Source organism: Erythranthe guttata, chromosome 14 (assembly GCF_056151865.1).
Source record: "Erythranthe guttata isolate IM_541 chromosome 14, IM_541, whole genome shotgun sequence".
Lineage (NCBI taxonomy): Eukaryota > Viridiplantae > Streptophyta > Magnoliopsida > Lamiales > Phrymaceae > Erythranthe > Erythranthe guttata.
In genome coordinates this window covers 7,635,205-7,649,004 of record NC_142546.1, presented here as the reverse complement: position 1 = coordinate 7,649,004, position 13,800 = coordinate 7,635,205, and the positions used below count along the sequence as shown (strand labels likewise).

Sequence of the window (13,800 nt, the reverse complement as noted above, 5' to 3'; positions counted from 1 at the left end):
CACCGCAAGGGTGGACATATAAAATAATTCATAGTCGAGGGATAATTGTAATTACACAAACATGAGGGATTTTTTCACAATTTGATCTTACCCAGTAATTTATCCTACAAAAATCAATAAAATTCGAAATGTTTATTCCCAATTACAACCTTAGATCAAAAAGACACGACACCGCTTATGCAAGGCTAAAAGTGTCAATTCACATACCCATACTATAGTATTTTCCCCTTGTACAAATAATCTTCTCTGAGCAACACAAACAGAGAAAACCAGTGTGCGGGCGGGCGCGCGCGCGAGCGAGAGCGAGATCGATGGACGGCGACGTCGACATGGTGGCGGGAGAAGGCGGAGCTGCCGTTGTAATTCTTCTTCAATTTTGTTTTTGCTTTATTAAATCTACAGTCTTCTCTGATTAGCGTTGTTTCGTTTTCGATTAGCGATATTGATTCCCCCCACCACATCGGAAACCCTAGCATTTTCCTGTAATTTATGCTTATCTGTATGTATTTCTTCTTCTTCTAAGGGGCTAGACGAGATGAAGAAGAGGCTGAAGGATATGGAGGATGAAGCTTCCACTCTCCGGGAAATGCAGGCGAAAGTCGATCAGGAGATTGGCGCCGTTCAAGGTTATCAATCCCCTTTTCCTTTTACATCTTCAATTTTTTTTTCCTCGGATATTATTTTATTTCTGAATAAGATGTAGGTGCCTTCAATTTGTTTTCAGTCAATTTTTTTTTTCTTTTTTAATATTAGCGTAGCAAAAAATGGCTTAGGTATTAGTCTTATGCTGAGTTTATCTGATCCTTGGATACTGGACTGTATAGGAATCATTTCCTGGAATTTGTTACATGAGGATTGGTTTGTTTTTTTTTTTTTGCTATTGTTAGTTCTGTGGGCAACATTTTTCTTGCTGCGGCTGTATAACCATGAGCTGATGTTTAGTGATGAAAATCTTAGGAAATGATTGATTATTCTGCAAGTATCGAACAAATTTTCTGATGACGGCTAATTAGGGTTCATCCAATGGACCAATTGTGAAAAAAATGTTCACGAGATGAAGCGAAACCTTAAGAAAGAGGATATAGAGAAGAATGAACTGTGTTTTTTGGTATTCCCGTGTCGTTTGTTATCGAAGCTCTAGAATTGAGTCCGAATTTTTCATAGGAAGTCAAGTCTATCACGAGCTTTTCACATGCCAATGTTTTAATGTTTCCACACGGTCTACTTTGCGTTTTCCCACAATTACATATTTTGGAACACTTCTCTTTCTGATTGTGTACTACCTTATGATTTCCGCAAGTTCTCATTGCAACACATGATGGAATGGCTGCCTTGGACTAATTTTTTGTTGTTCTAGTCTTTCTTCTGGGGAATCTAAGAATCTTAGATAGTGATGAATATGAACGAATATGAGTTTCGTTAATGCTGTTCATATATGGATGCATCCACAATGCACCTTCTATATAATATTATCAATGACAATTATAATCTGTTTCTATTCTCGTTAATTTCATTCATGTTTCTTATTTATACCCATTTATATATCTTTATTGCGATAGATCCTGCTGCTGCAGCAGCTGATCAGACAAATAAGGAAGAAGTGGATGCTAGATCGATCTTTGTGGGCAACGTAAGCTTTCTTCTTTGTTTATTACTTGCATTTGTTGAATTTCCAGTTAGTATGTACCTTCTAGCTGGGATAAGTAAGGTGACTTATAGTGAATTTATCAGCTTTTTTCATGTTTATTTTGTTTGGACTTGTGTGTGTGTGTGTCTTGATACCGTCACCTTTCATAACACAGAAGACTCTGTGGGTTGTCTTATTACTTTCTTTTTTTGAATATAAAAACATTGGCCTTCTTGTCAGCCTATAACCGACCCGAAAGAGAATTGAAACCTTGTCCTAATATTACCCTTCCCACCCTATACCACTCAGGCAATGCCTTTGCAGTGTGGGTTGTCTTAAAACATTTCCGTGTTTATGGATACTTCTTGACTTTCTAATGATGCCAAGTTTGTTCTAATACAGACATTAGTTTGATTTTACTGCTTTAAGGTCCACTTGGTTCGTACTTCGTCCCATTAAACTTTTTATGCTTGCTTCTGTGTTGATTGAATTTTATATTTATATATGCAACGAGTGCATTATGCGTAAAAAATATATGGAGTCATATGAGCCATCATTCGTTGATTTCCAAAAGACTTCCATAAGAAATTGAAAGTAATATTGGAATATGCTTATATAGGTGGACTATTCATGTACACCGGAGGAAGTACAGCAGCATTTTCAGGCTTGCGGGACAGTGAATAGAGTAACTATTAGGACTAATAAGTACGGACAACCAAAGGGATATGCATATGTTGAGTTTCTTGAACCAGAAGCTGTTGACCAGGCTATTCTTCTGAATGAATCTGAACTTCACGGTCGTCAGTTGAAGGTCCAGTTATTCGTTTTCTGAATTAAGTCCGAGAAATACTTATTTAATTACAAAACCTCGTGTATATATAGTTTAATAATTAATGTCTTAAAAAGTTTCGTGTTTTTGTTAAAGATATCTGCCAAGAGGACCAATGTTCCTGGTATGAAGATATTCCGTCCTAGGCGTTCCAATCCTTATATGGGCTCTCGATCTAGGACACCGTTTATGCCTGTTCCTTTGGTATATTCTCCTTATGGATATGGGTATGAATTATTCTCTTCGTCGTACTTTTATCGGCACAGTTTAATCTTTATGTTTATGTAAAAAACAATTATATAGTTTTCGACTTCAGTGACAGATGTTAGTTTGTATCGATTGCAGGAAGGTTCCGAGGTTTAGAGTGCCCATGCGATACAGCCCTTACTTCGGATGAGCCTTGTGTTTAAACGCTTTTCGTCATCTGTTTTATGGTGTGATTGGCAGTGATATTTTTAAGGAAATGGAGCTTTTAGCGATTGTTATTGTAGTTATTTATTGTGATGATTGCCTTCCTTTTCTCTTTTTCTGTGAAACGTCAGGTTGGTTTTTTAATTTGCTATGAGATTTATCCTCTCTTCCATGTTTCTGTGCATGCTACTCGATTCGAGATTGTTTGTGAAAAGCTCGTTTTTGAGATTGGTTTGGTGTTTTGACTAACCAAATTTGAATATAGGTATTCATTCGATAAGCTATGTAGCTACGAGCCTCTTGAACAAATATCGAGTAAATCACAGTATACTCCCCAGAGGTTAGGTCTAATTACATATAAACCCCTTATATTTCAAAGAATTAAAGTTTAATTTTAATTAAAAACTTAATTTACTCGTTAAATATAAAAATATCATATAATGAGTTTAAGTTTAATTTTAGTTAAAAATTAAACTTTAAGGGATGCCTATGTAACACTTTTAAAGTACGACGGGTCTCTATGTACTTAGATCTAACTTCATGGGAGGAATGTAAGGTCCTCACTATTTGTTCAATGGTAAAAATAGAATTTCTCTAAAGAAGAACTGTAAAATAAATCAATTGTCAAATGGGTTAAATCATCGCTAAAATCGAAACTCAAGGGAGGTATGCGTAGTTTCCAAATCAGAGAGGGTCTAACTTAAATTAAATTAAACCTAAGGGGTGGTAGTGTAATTTAGAGTAATATATAATGCCATCATTTACAAATATTTTAAAAAGTAAATATTAATTAAAAATATAACGTAGTCTCTGTCAGCAATCACCTCCAAAAGAAAAAAAAAAATCTCAATTTAATATTCTCTCATTTTAAGGTCACATTCTCTCTCCAAATCCACTGTCCTCGTTCACTCTCTCTCTCTCTCTCTTCCCCCGAGAAAGATATGCAGGCCAAGGCAATGGCTCTGACAACCACCGCCGCCGCCTCACCCTATACCTTCCTCCACCCCACCGCCTCCTCCAGACATCCAATTCCCATCAAATCATCCCCAATTTCGCCTCAATCCATCAAATCCAGAACAAAAACAATCTCATGCGTCAAATCATCGAACCCACCGCCTTCCACCGCCTCCGCCGCCGCCACTCCACCAACAAAAAATTGGAGCCTCGACAGCTGGAAATCGAAAAAGGCCTCTCAGCTCCCAGACTACCCGGACGAAAATTCCCTCGAATCGGTCCTCAAAACTCTCGAATCGTTCCCGCCGGTCGTCTTCGCCGGCGAGGCCCGCAGCCTGGAGGAGAAGCTGGCCCAGGCCGCCCTCGGAAACGCCTTTCTCTTGCAGGGCGGCGACTGCGCCGAGAGCTTCAAGGAATTCACCGCGAATAACATTAGGGATACTTTCAGGGTGCTGTTGCAGATGAGCGTCGTCCTCATGTTTGGTGGCCAGATGCCTATTATTAAGGTCTTTCAATTTCTCTCTCTTCTTATAATTCAATTGCATATCTCGAACATGGTTTGAATATTTTTTACTAAGGTCAAATTACGAAAGTACCCCTCATGTTTGGGTAATGTCAAATTTAGTGGAATATTCTCCAGTTTGTACTCGTTTTACCTGATTCGACTTACACATTTTGTAAGAAGATGATCATAAGATGTGTCTCTTGGTTTGTAAATATCAGATTGTGTTGCGTCAGACTGCATTTTTGCACAAAATTTGTACTTTTGTACAGAAGATACCATGGAATCTAGAAGATTATGTTGAATTTGACATCATAAAAGGGTGGACGTGTAAGAAGATTCATAGTTGAGGGGTGGTTGCAATTACCAAAACCTGAGGGGTTTTTTCGTAATTTGACCGTACCTAAGGGAGTGGCAGTAATTTACCCGCTAAACGAATTTACAAGATACAAACCAGAATAGAGTTTGCTTCCTATTAGAATCCATGTATGAATATATTATCAGTTTCGGTCCGCTGATAATCGACTTATTTATTGATTTGAGTTTTGAATATCTATGGACAATTAAGAATTGGGGATTGGGATTAAAGATAACTGACTTCTTATATACACACTATTTTAGGTTGGAAGAATGGCAGGGCAATTCGCTAAGCCGAGATCCGATTCGTTCGAAGAGAAAGACGGCATAAAGCTACCGAGTTATCGAGGAGATAATATCAACGGCGACGCCTTTGATGAAAAATCAAGAATTCCGGACCCTCAGCGAATGATTCGAGCATATACTCAATCCGTTGCTACACTGAACCTTCTCAGAGCATTCGCCACTGGAGGATACGCCGCCATGCAGAGGGTCACTCAATGGAACCTCGATTTCACCGAACAAAGCGAGCAAGGCGATAGGTATATATATAATCAATTCTAACTTGTATGTTTACTTTGCATTTCTAATTTCAATTTTTTTTTTGTTTTAATTGAAAAGGTACCGTGAATTGGCGAATCGGGTGGATGAGGCACTTGGCTTCATGGCTTCGTGTGGTTTTACGTCCGACCACCCTGTAATGACAACTACAGAGTTTTGGACATCGCACGAGTGCTTATTATTACCTTACGAACAAGCACTTACTCGAGAGGATTCGACTTCCGGCATGTACTACGATTGCTCTGCTCACATGCTTTGGGTCGGCGAACGGACAAGGCAGTTAGACGGGGCCCACGTCGAGTTCTTGAGAGGGGTTTCTAATCCTATAGGAATCAAGGTAATCTCGACTAGATTAGTATTTGAAAATGGGGTTATTTGTTTGAAATGTCATTAGTTTATTTTTTGTGGTTTTGTGATGTAGGTTAGTGATAAAATGGATCCGAACGAGTTGGTGAAACTTATTGATATTATGAATCCTGAAAATAAGGCTGGAAGGATAACGGTTATTGTTCGAATGGGGGCAGAGAATATGAGAGTGAAACTGCCGTATCTGATTAGGGCGGTTCGAAGAGCAGGTCAGATTGTGACGTGGGTTAGTGACCCTATGCATGGTAACACCATTAAAGCTCCTTGTGGACTCAAGACTCGCTCCTTCGATGCTATCAGGGTATATTCCGAGCTTTTCTCTCTATGTTTTTCCTTTCGAGTTTTCTTTCTTTGTCGTTTTCAAGTTTTTTTGGCAATGGAAATAGCTCATGTATCATGTTTGTTGGTGATCTAGATAAGAAAACCCGAAAACCAAAAACCGAAAACCAAAAACCGAAACCCAGAAATTGAAACCCGGAAAGCGGAAACCCGAAAGCCGAAACCCCGAAAACCGAGAACCGAGACCCAAAACCCAAAAATCCGGAAACCGAAAACCCGAAAACCGAAACTGAAACCGAAGATTGAAAACGAAAACTGAAATCGGAAATCGAAACGGAACCCGAAACTGTAAACCGAAGAAAACCAAAATGGAAAACCAAAATGGAAAACCAAAACCGAAATCGAAACAGAACCCGAAACTCTAAACCGAAGAAAACCAAAATGGAAAACCAAAACCGAAATCGAACAGAAACCCGAAACCGAATCTAGATAGAAAATTTATTAATTCTTGGTGATCTAGATGAGAAAACTCAATTCCCGTAGTGTACTTTTACGAGTTTATTGCATTTAGTACCCCCTATGTTATATCGTATTGCTAAAAAAAATCCTCCGTGTTATTAATATTAGCAAAAATCCACCTATGATGCATGTTTTTAGCACACAACCCCTAAATAGTGAGTTTTTAGGGGTAGTTTTCTTTTAAAAAAATCGAATAGAGGTTCTTTGCTAATATTAATAGCACAAAACACAGAGTTCTTTAACAATTAGAGTAAACACAGAGGTACTAAACGCAATAATCCCATACTTTTATACGTCAAAATGTAAAACACTTGACAAATGACTAATTACTCTCTATTTAACATATCCTCTCTATTTCTTGATTTAATTGTAGTTTGATATATCGACTGCTGAATATATTCTGAAAAAAAAAAGAAAAAAAAAAATTCTCACTATACTCTGAAAAATCATCCGCAGGCTGAGGTGAGAGCATTCTTTGACGTACATGATCAAGAAGGAAGCTACCCCGGAGGGGTGCATTTGGAAATGACTGGCCAAAACGTAACCGAATGTGTGGGTGGGTCCCGCACAATCACTTACAACGATCTCGGCTCGCGCTACCACACCCACTGCGACCCTAGGCTCAACGCTTCTCAATCTCTCGAGCTTTCTTTTATTATCGCGGAGCGTCTCCGAAGGAGAAGAATCGGACCACAACACCGTACTCTATCCTCTTTCAGGCTGTAAGAAATCCCATCACCCCTTTCGAGTGGTACTTTTATTTTATTACATCAAATGTTTGGAATCTTGATTATGTTTTGGTGGCTCAAAGATGTGATATATATTTTATAGAAATAAGTTTGTACTATAGTTTTGTTTTTGCAAAGCTGATTTTGACTATTATTGTAAATTTTATCTGTCCTCCTACAGATTTCAGTTTATTTGCATTTATAAATGAGTTTATTGCAATCAGTACTCCTTTATTATGCCGAATTGCCAAAATACTACCTGTATTATTTTGTAGGCAAACCCCCCTGTTATTTAATCTCTTTTAGCAATTGGTACCTATTTTTTAGCAATTGAATGGGGGGTTTTTGCCAATAAAATAAGATATTATTTTAGGAAATCGATATAACACATGGGAATCGAGTGCAATAAACCCTCAGATAAATTGTTTATGCATCAAAAATATTATTATTTTTTATAAATTAATTTGTCACGGAGATGGTGTAACATCTAGTAGGGGCCAAACATATAAATGATGAGCAATAGACCCCAAACCGATAGGAACGAATCCCACCTAAACCTCCTATAATTATCTCATTGACCCCAGCATTGTTCAATCTTTTCATTTTTACCCCTATTACTTTTTCATTTATTATAAAAACTTTTTAAAATAATAACAATTAGAAAAACGTGCAATTCTACCTCTTTTTTCTTTTCTCGTGCACCAAAAATACTTAAAAAATCATCAAAAAGATAAATAATCTCCTAAAATTTTGTATTTTTATACGAAGATTTGAACAAAATCATATAATTTGTACGTGAATCGGCACATAATCACGCGTCTACATCATATAATACATAATTATAGATAATGATAAAAATTTAAAACATCAAGATTGATTTAACACTTCACTCTTACAATATTATTATTATGATGTTAATTGTTTAACATTTTGCATTATGATCAAAAGAGAATGTACAATCATACAAACCCACACAAACCCCTTCATAAACCCTTTCATCTGCGTCCGCATATTTACATACGTACACCAGCAACCACTGGAACCTCCCCCCGAAACCTTTTCTTTTCTTCCCTTTTTCTCCCTACTTTCTTCATATATTACCAAACAAGTCAAACGAGTGTTGAACATTTAGATGTCTGTGGGTCCCACATCGCCGGCAGCAAATACTTCCGCCCGTTCACACCGTGCGCATTATATCCACCGCCGCTCGTCTTATCCGTCAGCACGCTGCCGGCGTATCCCGGGTACGCGCCCGACCCGAACACCCCCGTGCACGCACTGACGGCTTCTAGCGGCGCCGCCGCCGGTCCCTGGAAATACCCGCTGTTGAACGGGTTCGTCACCGCTCCGGCAAGAACCGTCGCCAGATTGATCACCATCCCGTCCACCCCGACGTCGCCGTTCGGCGCCACCAGCGGCGGCGTCTGCGGCCCGTACAGCGGCTGGTGGAACGGCCACGCGCAGTAGCCGGGGCACTGCCTCCCGGAGTTTCCCACCCACGCGTACGCGAACCGGCCGCCGGGCGCCGCCCCCCGGCTCGAGCCGTGGCTGCCGCACCTGCTCATGCAGAAACCCTCCACGGCGACGTCCTCCGCCGTCAGGACCACGTTGACCGCCCCGCCGGAGCGTCCGCCCTTCGCGGCGAGGTAGACGATGTGGGGGTTCTTGAGCGACTTCCCGAGAGAGTAACTCTCGTCGAGGAACTGCTTCCCGACGACGACGGCGGAGGCGCCGGCGCCGCCCTTGTACTTCGCCGTCGTCTTCCACCACGACGCGACGGAGGGCTGCGGCGGTTTGGTGGAGGTCAAAGACTGGAGGAAATCGACGATGACGGAGCGTTGGACGGCGGTGAACTTCCCGTACCAGATGAGATTAACGGCGACGGTGCCTTTCAGCAGAGCGCCGTTGTGGTATTTGAGAACAAGCGGCGGCTGCTGCACCAGCGACGCCATGGAAGAAGATGCGAGGAGGAGTAGGAAAAACAGGGAAGAAGAGACAGTGGCAATATGGTAATTAGAAGCCATAATATGATGATTATATATTTTTCTGGATTATTGAGATATAAAAACTTTGGAAACAAGAGGCTGTATTTATACGAGGAAGAGGGACAGCTGTAAGAAAGGAGGAGTGTCAGCATCGGCTGCTGACACGTGTACATTTGCAAGTGGGCTAGGATCTACGTTTGCCAGGCTGTTAGGTTCTCTAGCCCATGACGTGGACTTTATAATAAATCCCACCACCAAATGAATTTGGGTAAATTACACATACAACCCTGAGGTATGCTACAATAACTTTAAGATCCCTATAGTATCGATAATTACAAATATTGTTAGAAACTCTGATGGAATTGTTGAGGTGCAAACAATGTCCCACATCGGTTTAATATGGGAAAGATCTATGGTTTATATAGAGGGGATAGTAACTCCATTGGTATGAGGCCTTTTGGGGAAACTCAAGAGCAAAACCAGTTGGGTCCGGCCCAATCTAGACAATATCATACCAATGTGGAGTTCGTGCTATCCCCGCGGGGGCCCAACAGTGGTATCAGAGCCATGGCCCAGACCTAACCATGTGGTGGAAATTGCCGGAATCTGTGTGAAATTCCCGAATCCTCGGTGCCGAACAAATATGGTGAGCTCCCGGTGCGCAAATGGAGGCGGCTCAACGAGCTCCAGGTGGGAGGCTCGGGGATCCTTTGTGTGGTCCGACCTATGTGGTCCTTTGTTCGAGGCTTGGTGCGCGGAACAAAGATGGTGTTGAGCCCCAGGCGCAAATTGAGGGGAGGCTCGGTGGTCCTTTGTGGTCCGACCTCTGTGGTACTTTGTTCGAGGGGAGGATTGTTGAGGTGCAAACAATGTCCCACATCGGTTTAATATGGGAAAGATCTATGGTTTATATAGAGGGGATAGTAACTCCATTGGTATGAGGCCTTTTGGGGAAACCCAAGAGCAAAACCAGTTGGGTCCGGCCCAATCTAGACAATATCATACCAATGTGGAGTTCGTGCTATCCCCGCGGGGGCCCAACAGGAATAAATTCCATGCGTTCGATAAATTATTTCGTTAGGGTTCTAACGAACTATTAGTTTCAGCCAATGGTGGAGACAATGTAGAGTTAGGGTTAACGGTCCTCCGGAAAATAAATATAGTGCATATTGATCCCAAAGACATGAAATTTTGGCTTCGATAATTGTTTCAGGGGTGTGGCTGTAATTATCAATACCATATAGACCTTAATTAACGTTATTTTGGCATATCTTAGGGTGTAACCGTGTAAGTGTAATTTTTAACTACATATTTTTATTTTTAGAGTAAATTACGGCTACACTCCTGAGGTATGCTCAAATAACTGTAAGGTCCTTGTGTTATCGGTAATTACAATTACCACTGAAACATTGTTAGAAACCCTAACGGAATAGTGCCTTGTTATAAACATTATTAATTTCAGGCGGTGGTTGAGACAGCATAGATCTATGGGGTGACATGGTTCCCCCAATATTTTTTTAAATATTTTATATAATATGTATAAATTCCGTCCATGGTAGCATTAACGAGCCCGCGGAAAACAAATATAGTGCATATCGGTCCCCATGGCTTGAAATCTTGGTTCTGGTAATTGTTTTAGGGAAGTAACCATAATTACCAATATCACGGGGGCTTTATTGTTTTAACATACCCCAAGAGTATAGCTGTAATTTACTCTTGTTTTTATTTATGGTAAATTACGACAGTATCATTAAATTACGAAAAAACACTCATCTTTCCTATGGAATGGAATGATCAATAACTTTCATAATTACATAATTATGCATACCTTTTACATAATCCAAATAAAATATCTCAACTAATATTGAGTGTGGTTTTGTTGATAAATATCTAGATTTTAATTTACATATAATTTAAAATTCATTATAACATATTAGTATATTCAATAATTGATTACTGAAAAAAGAAATATTCAATAATTGAATTATCAAAAAGAAAGTATATACAAATAATTGAGGACCTAGAAGAAATAGGAGATGAAGATGGTGACGTGGAATCATGGCAATGCAGTTGATGTTGACTAGCGTTTGTGCGTGCGTGTGATTTTGACTTTTCTTATGATCACCAACCAAAATGACTATTTTCACGCCTATATATTTATATGGACTATATTCCTAAATGTGACACCCTGTAAATATAAGAATATATTTTCATATTGATTTTTTTATATTTTCTATTTTTTTTATAAGGGTGCCGAATTTAACTCAATATATGTTTAGTAAGGATGGAAATCGGACCGCAATTAACATTGTTTCGACTTTCGAGAGTGAAAAATTAATTTCAATTATATTCCAAAAAACTTTGGAATCAATTTTTTTGTTCCAAAATGGAAATTTTTTGGATTGGAATCGATAAAATTCGGAAATTGTAATTTTCATTCACCTATATACTCGTGATCAAAATTATTTTCAAATTCATACTATTTGGAGTAGTTGATGTCATTCTCGAATTTTCGTCTCAAATTCCGTTCATCTAAATTTAATCGAAAATAACCCATATGGGTTCTTATAATTTTTTAATTAACTATTGTTTCATAATTATATCAAAAATAAAGAAAGTCTTTTTTATTTTCTTTTAGTAACATTTCTTTTTCTATTTTAATTTATACATTTTGTTTTTATAGGAGACATATATTCTTAAATGGATAATAAATATAACAGCAGTGGTCCATAATATCTTTTTTCTTACATCTGATAATTAATTTCATGCCCCAGTAATAAATTCTGATTTTAGGATTAATAGGCTGCAGCTGCCCAAAATTCAATTTGGTAAACTGTGGTACACTTATTTTACTGGGTTTTTTTCTTCAAAAAACAATCCCTGTATAGTCTCTAATTGCTAAATAACCCGCGTGTTAAGCAAATTAGCAATAACACCCCTATAAAAAAGTCAACGCCAAAAAAAACCTTAACATGCACGGATTGTGAGAATAGAAGTGCATTTTTTGACTTGAAAAGTCAAAAATACCCTTAATATTTTTAAGGGTAATTTGGTCATTTTACATAAGTCAACAATAATTTGGAAATAAAACACAAGGGGGGCTTCTTGTTGATTTTTTTTAACACAGGATGCTTCTCGGCAATTAGAAACAATACATGGAGGTCTGTGCTATTAGCTCTTTATGATATTTTACCTTTTGTATATTAGTGTTATTTATTGAATAACCATTTTATTCAAAAGCTTCAAATTTGTAGATTGATTTAATTTGCTCTTTTAATGAAGCATCGTGGATGTAGATACTATTTTCAGTAAAGAATTGCATGTACTTGCAATAGGGTAAAAATATAATTTGTTTTTTTCCGAAAATGTAATACTAATTCTAGTTTTTTTTTTTGAGACACGAGTAAATCGAAATTTCGAATTTGGAATGAAATCATGATTTTTTTTAATTATATTAGATAATAAACCCATTTAAAAACTTAAATTATTGAACAAATGGGGTCATTAAATAAGTTTTATTAATATTTTTTTGGGAAAAAAAATCATGATTTATTTTATTTTATTTTAATGCATTGTTTGAAGACCAACTCTTGTAATAAAAATATAATTTATTTGAGACAAGTCATCAGCCTAATTTTAGTATGTTATTCTGAGAGGGTTGCTAGATGTTTCTGGAACAACCAAACCAATAAATAAGAAGAAAAAAACGATATTTTCTTAAATAAAATAATAAATAAATACATGTAAAATTAGTACTCCTAATCCTCCCACCAAACACACTTAGCAAGCCCTAGGTTATAAAACATGTGTAATGTTCATTATACTAGTGTATGTCAATATTTCGAAAAATTATTAGTTTTGTGTCTGTATTTGACGAAATATATCGAGTAATTTTCTACATATACATTGAATTTTGTACGTATATGATAAAATATAATTCGATTAATCTCATCGAGTGTAGCATAAAACAAACTGAAAACATTAGTGCGCGTAACAATATTGTTTAGCGTCACTAATCTGGTGGCATTGGTGGTAGATTAAATCAAATATAAATCATATCTTATAAACCAATCATTAGACTTAGGTTAATTTAAATTTATTGCTACAAAAAATGTAATATAATGGAAACTTTCGGCAGGTGGCTCGTAGCCAAAAGAAAAGAAAGAATCAAATTTATTAAATATATTTTTATTAAATAAAAACACTTTATATCACTTTCCCAAATAGCTTCTAAATTATATAGCACAATTATAATATTATAATAATGAATTAATAAAATAGTTCAATCAGTTTTACTTATATATACATATATTTGTTCAAGTATTTTCATATGGAAGATGATAATATGTATTGATCTGCTATATTGTATTGGATCTAAATTGATTTCTGATTAAGATAATACATTATTAATGAATATTAATTCTGGAAAAAAATGCAATTAGTTAAATTATAAAAAAAAAAAATGAAATGAAATTGTTCATTGTCTAAACAATTTTGTTCGCTAATTAATTATGGTCACGACTCACGAGCAAATAGAGTATGGTGCATATATATATATATATATGCAATGGGTCCAGTTAGAATCATTATTGGGGGTTTTGGTTTTAATAAATAATTATTATGTATTAGTGTGGTTTTCTTTAATCCAAAGTTTCTAATTTTTTATTTAATGCAAAGTGGTT

At 37.4% G+C, this 13,800-nt stretch overlaps 2 protein-coding genes and 1 non-coding gene across 4 annotated transcripts; 2 read left to right on the top strand and 1 right to left on the bottom strand.

Annotated features, from left to right (window-relative positions):
• The first annotated feature begins 220 nt into the window (after positions 1–220).
• On the top strand, positions 221–3,039 carry LOC105956117 (polyadenylate-binding protein 2). Of its 2 annotated transcripts, none has more exons than XM_012979945.2 (6): positions 221–359; positions 524–626; positions 1,560–1,630; positions 2,247–2,438; positions 2,553–2,683; positions 2,802–3,039. In XM_012979945.2, the coding sequence occupies exons 1-6, from the start codon at positions 312–314 to the stop codon at positions 2,851–2,853; spliced, it is 597 nt and encodes a 198-aa protein (XP_012835399.2). In that variant the 5' UTR covers positions 221–311; the 3' UTR covers positions 2,854–3,039. The 2 variants fall into 2 exon arrangements, with proteins under 2 accessions (XP_012835399.2, XP_088669407.1); XM_088813281.1 differs by having other exon boundaries at positions 223–356.
• A 634-nt stretch (positions 3,040–3,673) lies between these two features.
• On the top strand, positions 3,674–7,353 carry LOC105956118 (phospho-2-dehydro-3-deoxyheptonate aldolase 2, chloroplastic). Its single transcript, XM_012979946.2, has 5 exons — positions 3,674–4,327; positions 4,945–5,222; positions 5,302–5,578; positions 5,663–5,908; positions 6,862–7,353. The coding sequence occupies exons 1-5, from the start codon at positions 3,809–3,811 to the stop codon at positions 7,129–7,131; spliced, it is 1,590 nt and encodes a 529-aa protein (XP_012835400.2). The 5' UTR covers positions 3,674–3,808; the 3' UTR covers positions 7,132–7,353.
• A 653-nt stretch (positions 7,354–8,006) lies between these two features.
• On the bottom strand, positions 8,007–9,190 carry LOC105956119 (protein EXORDIUM-like 2). The gene has a single exon (XR_016029674.1). It is a non-coding gene; the product is annotated as a protein EXORDIUM-like 2 (transcript).
• Between the last annotated feature and the right edge of the window lie 4,610 nt (positions 9,191–13,800).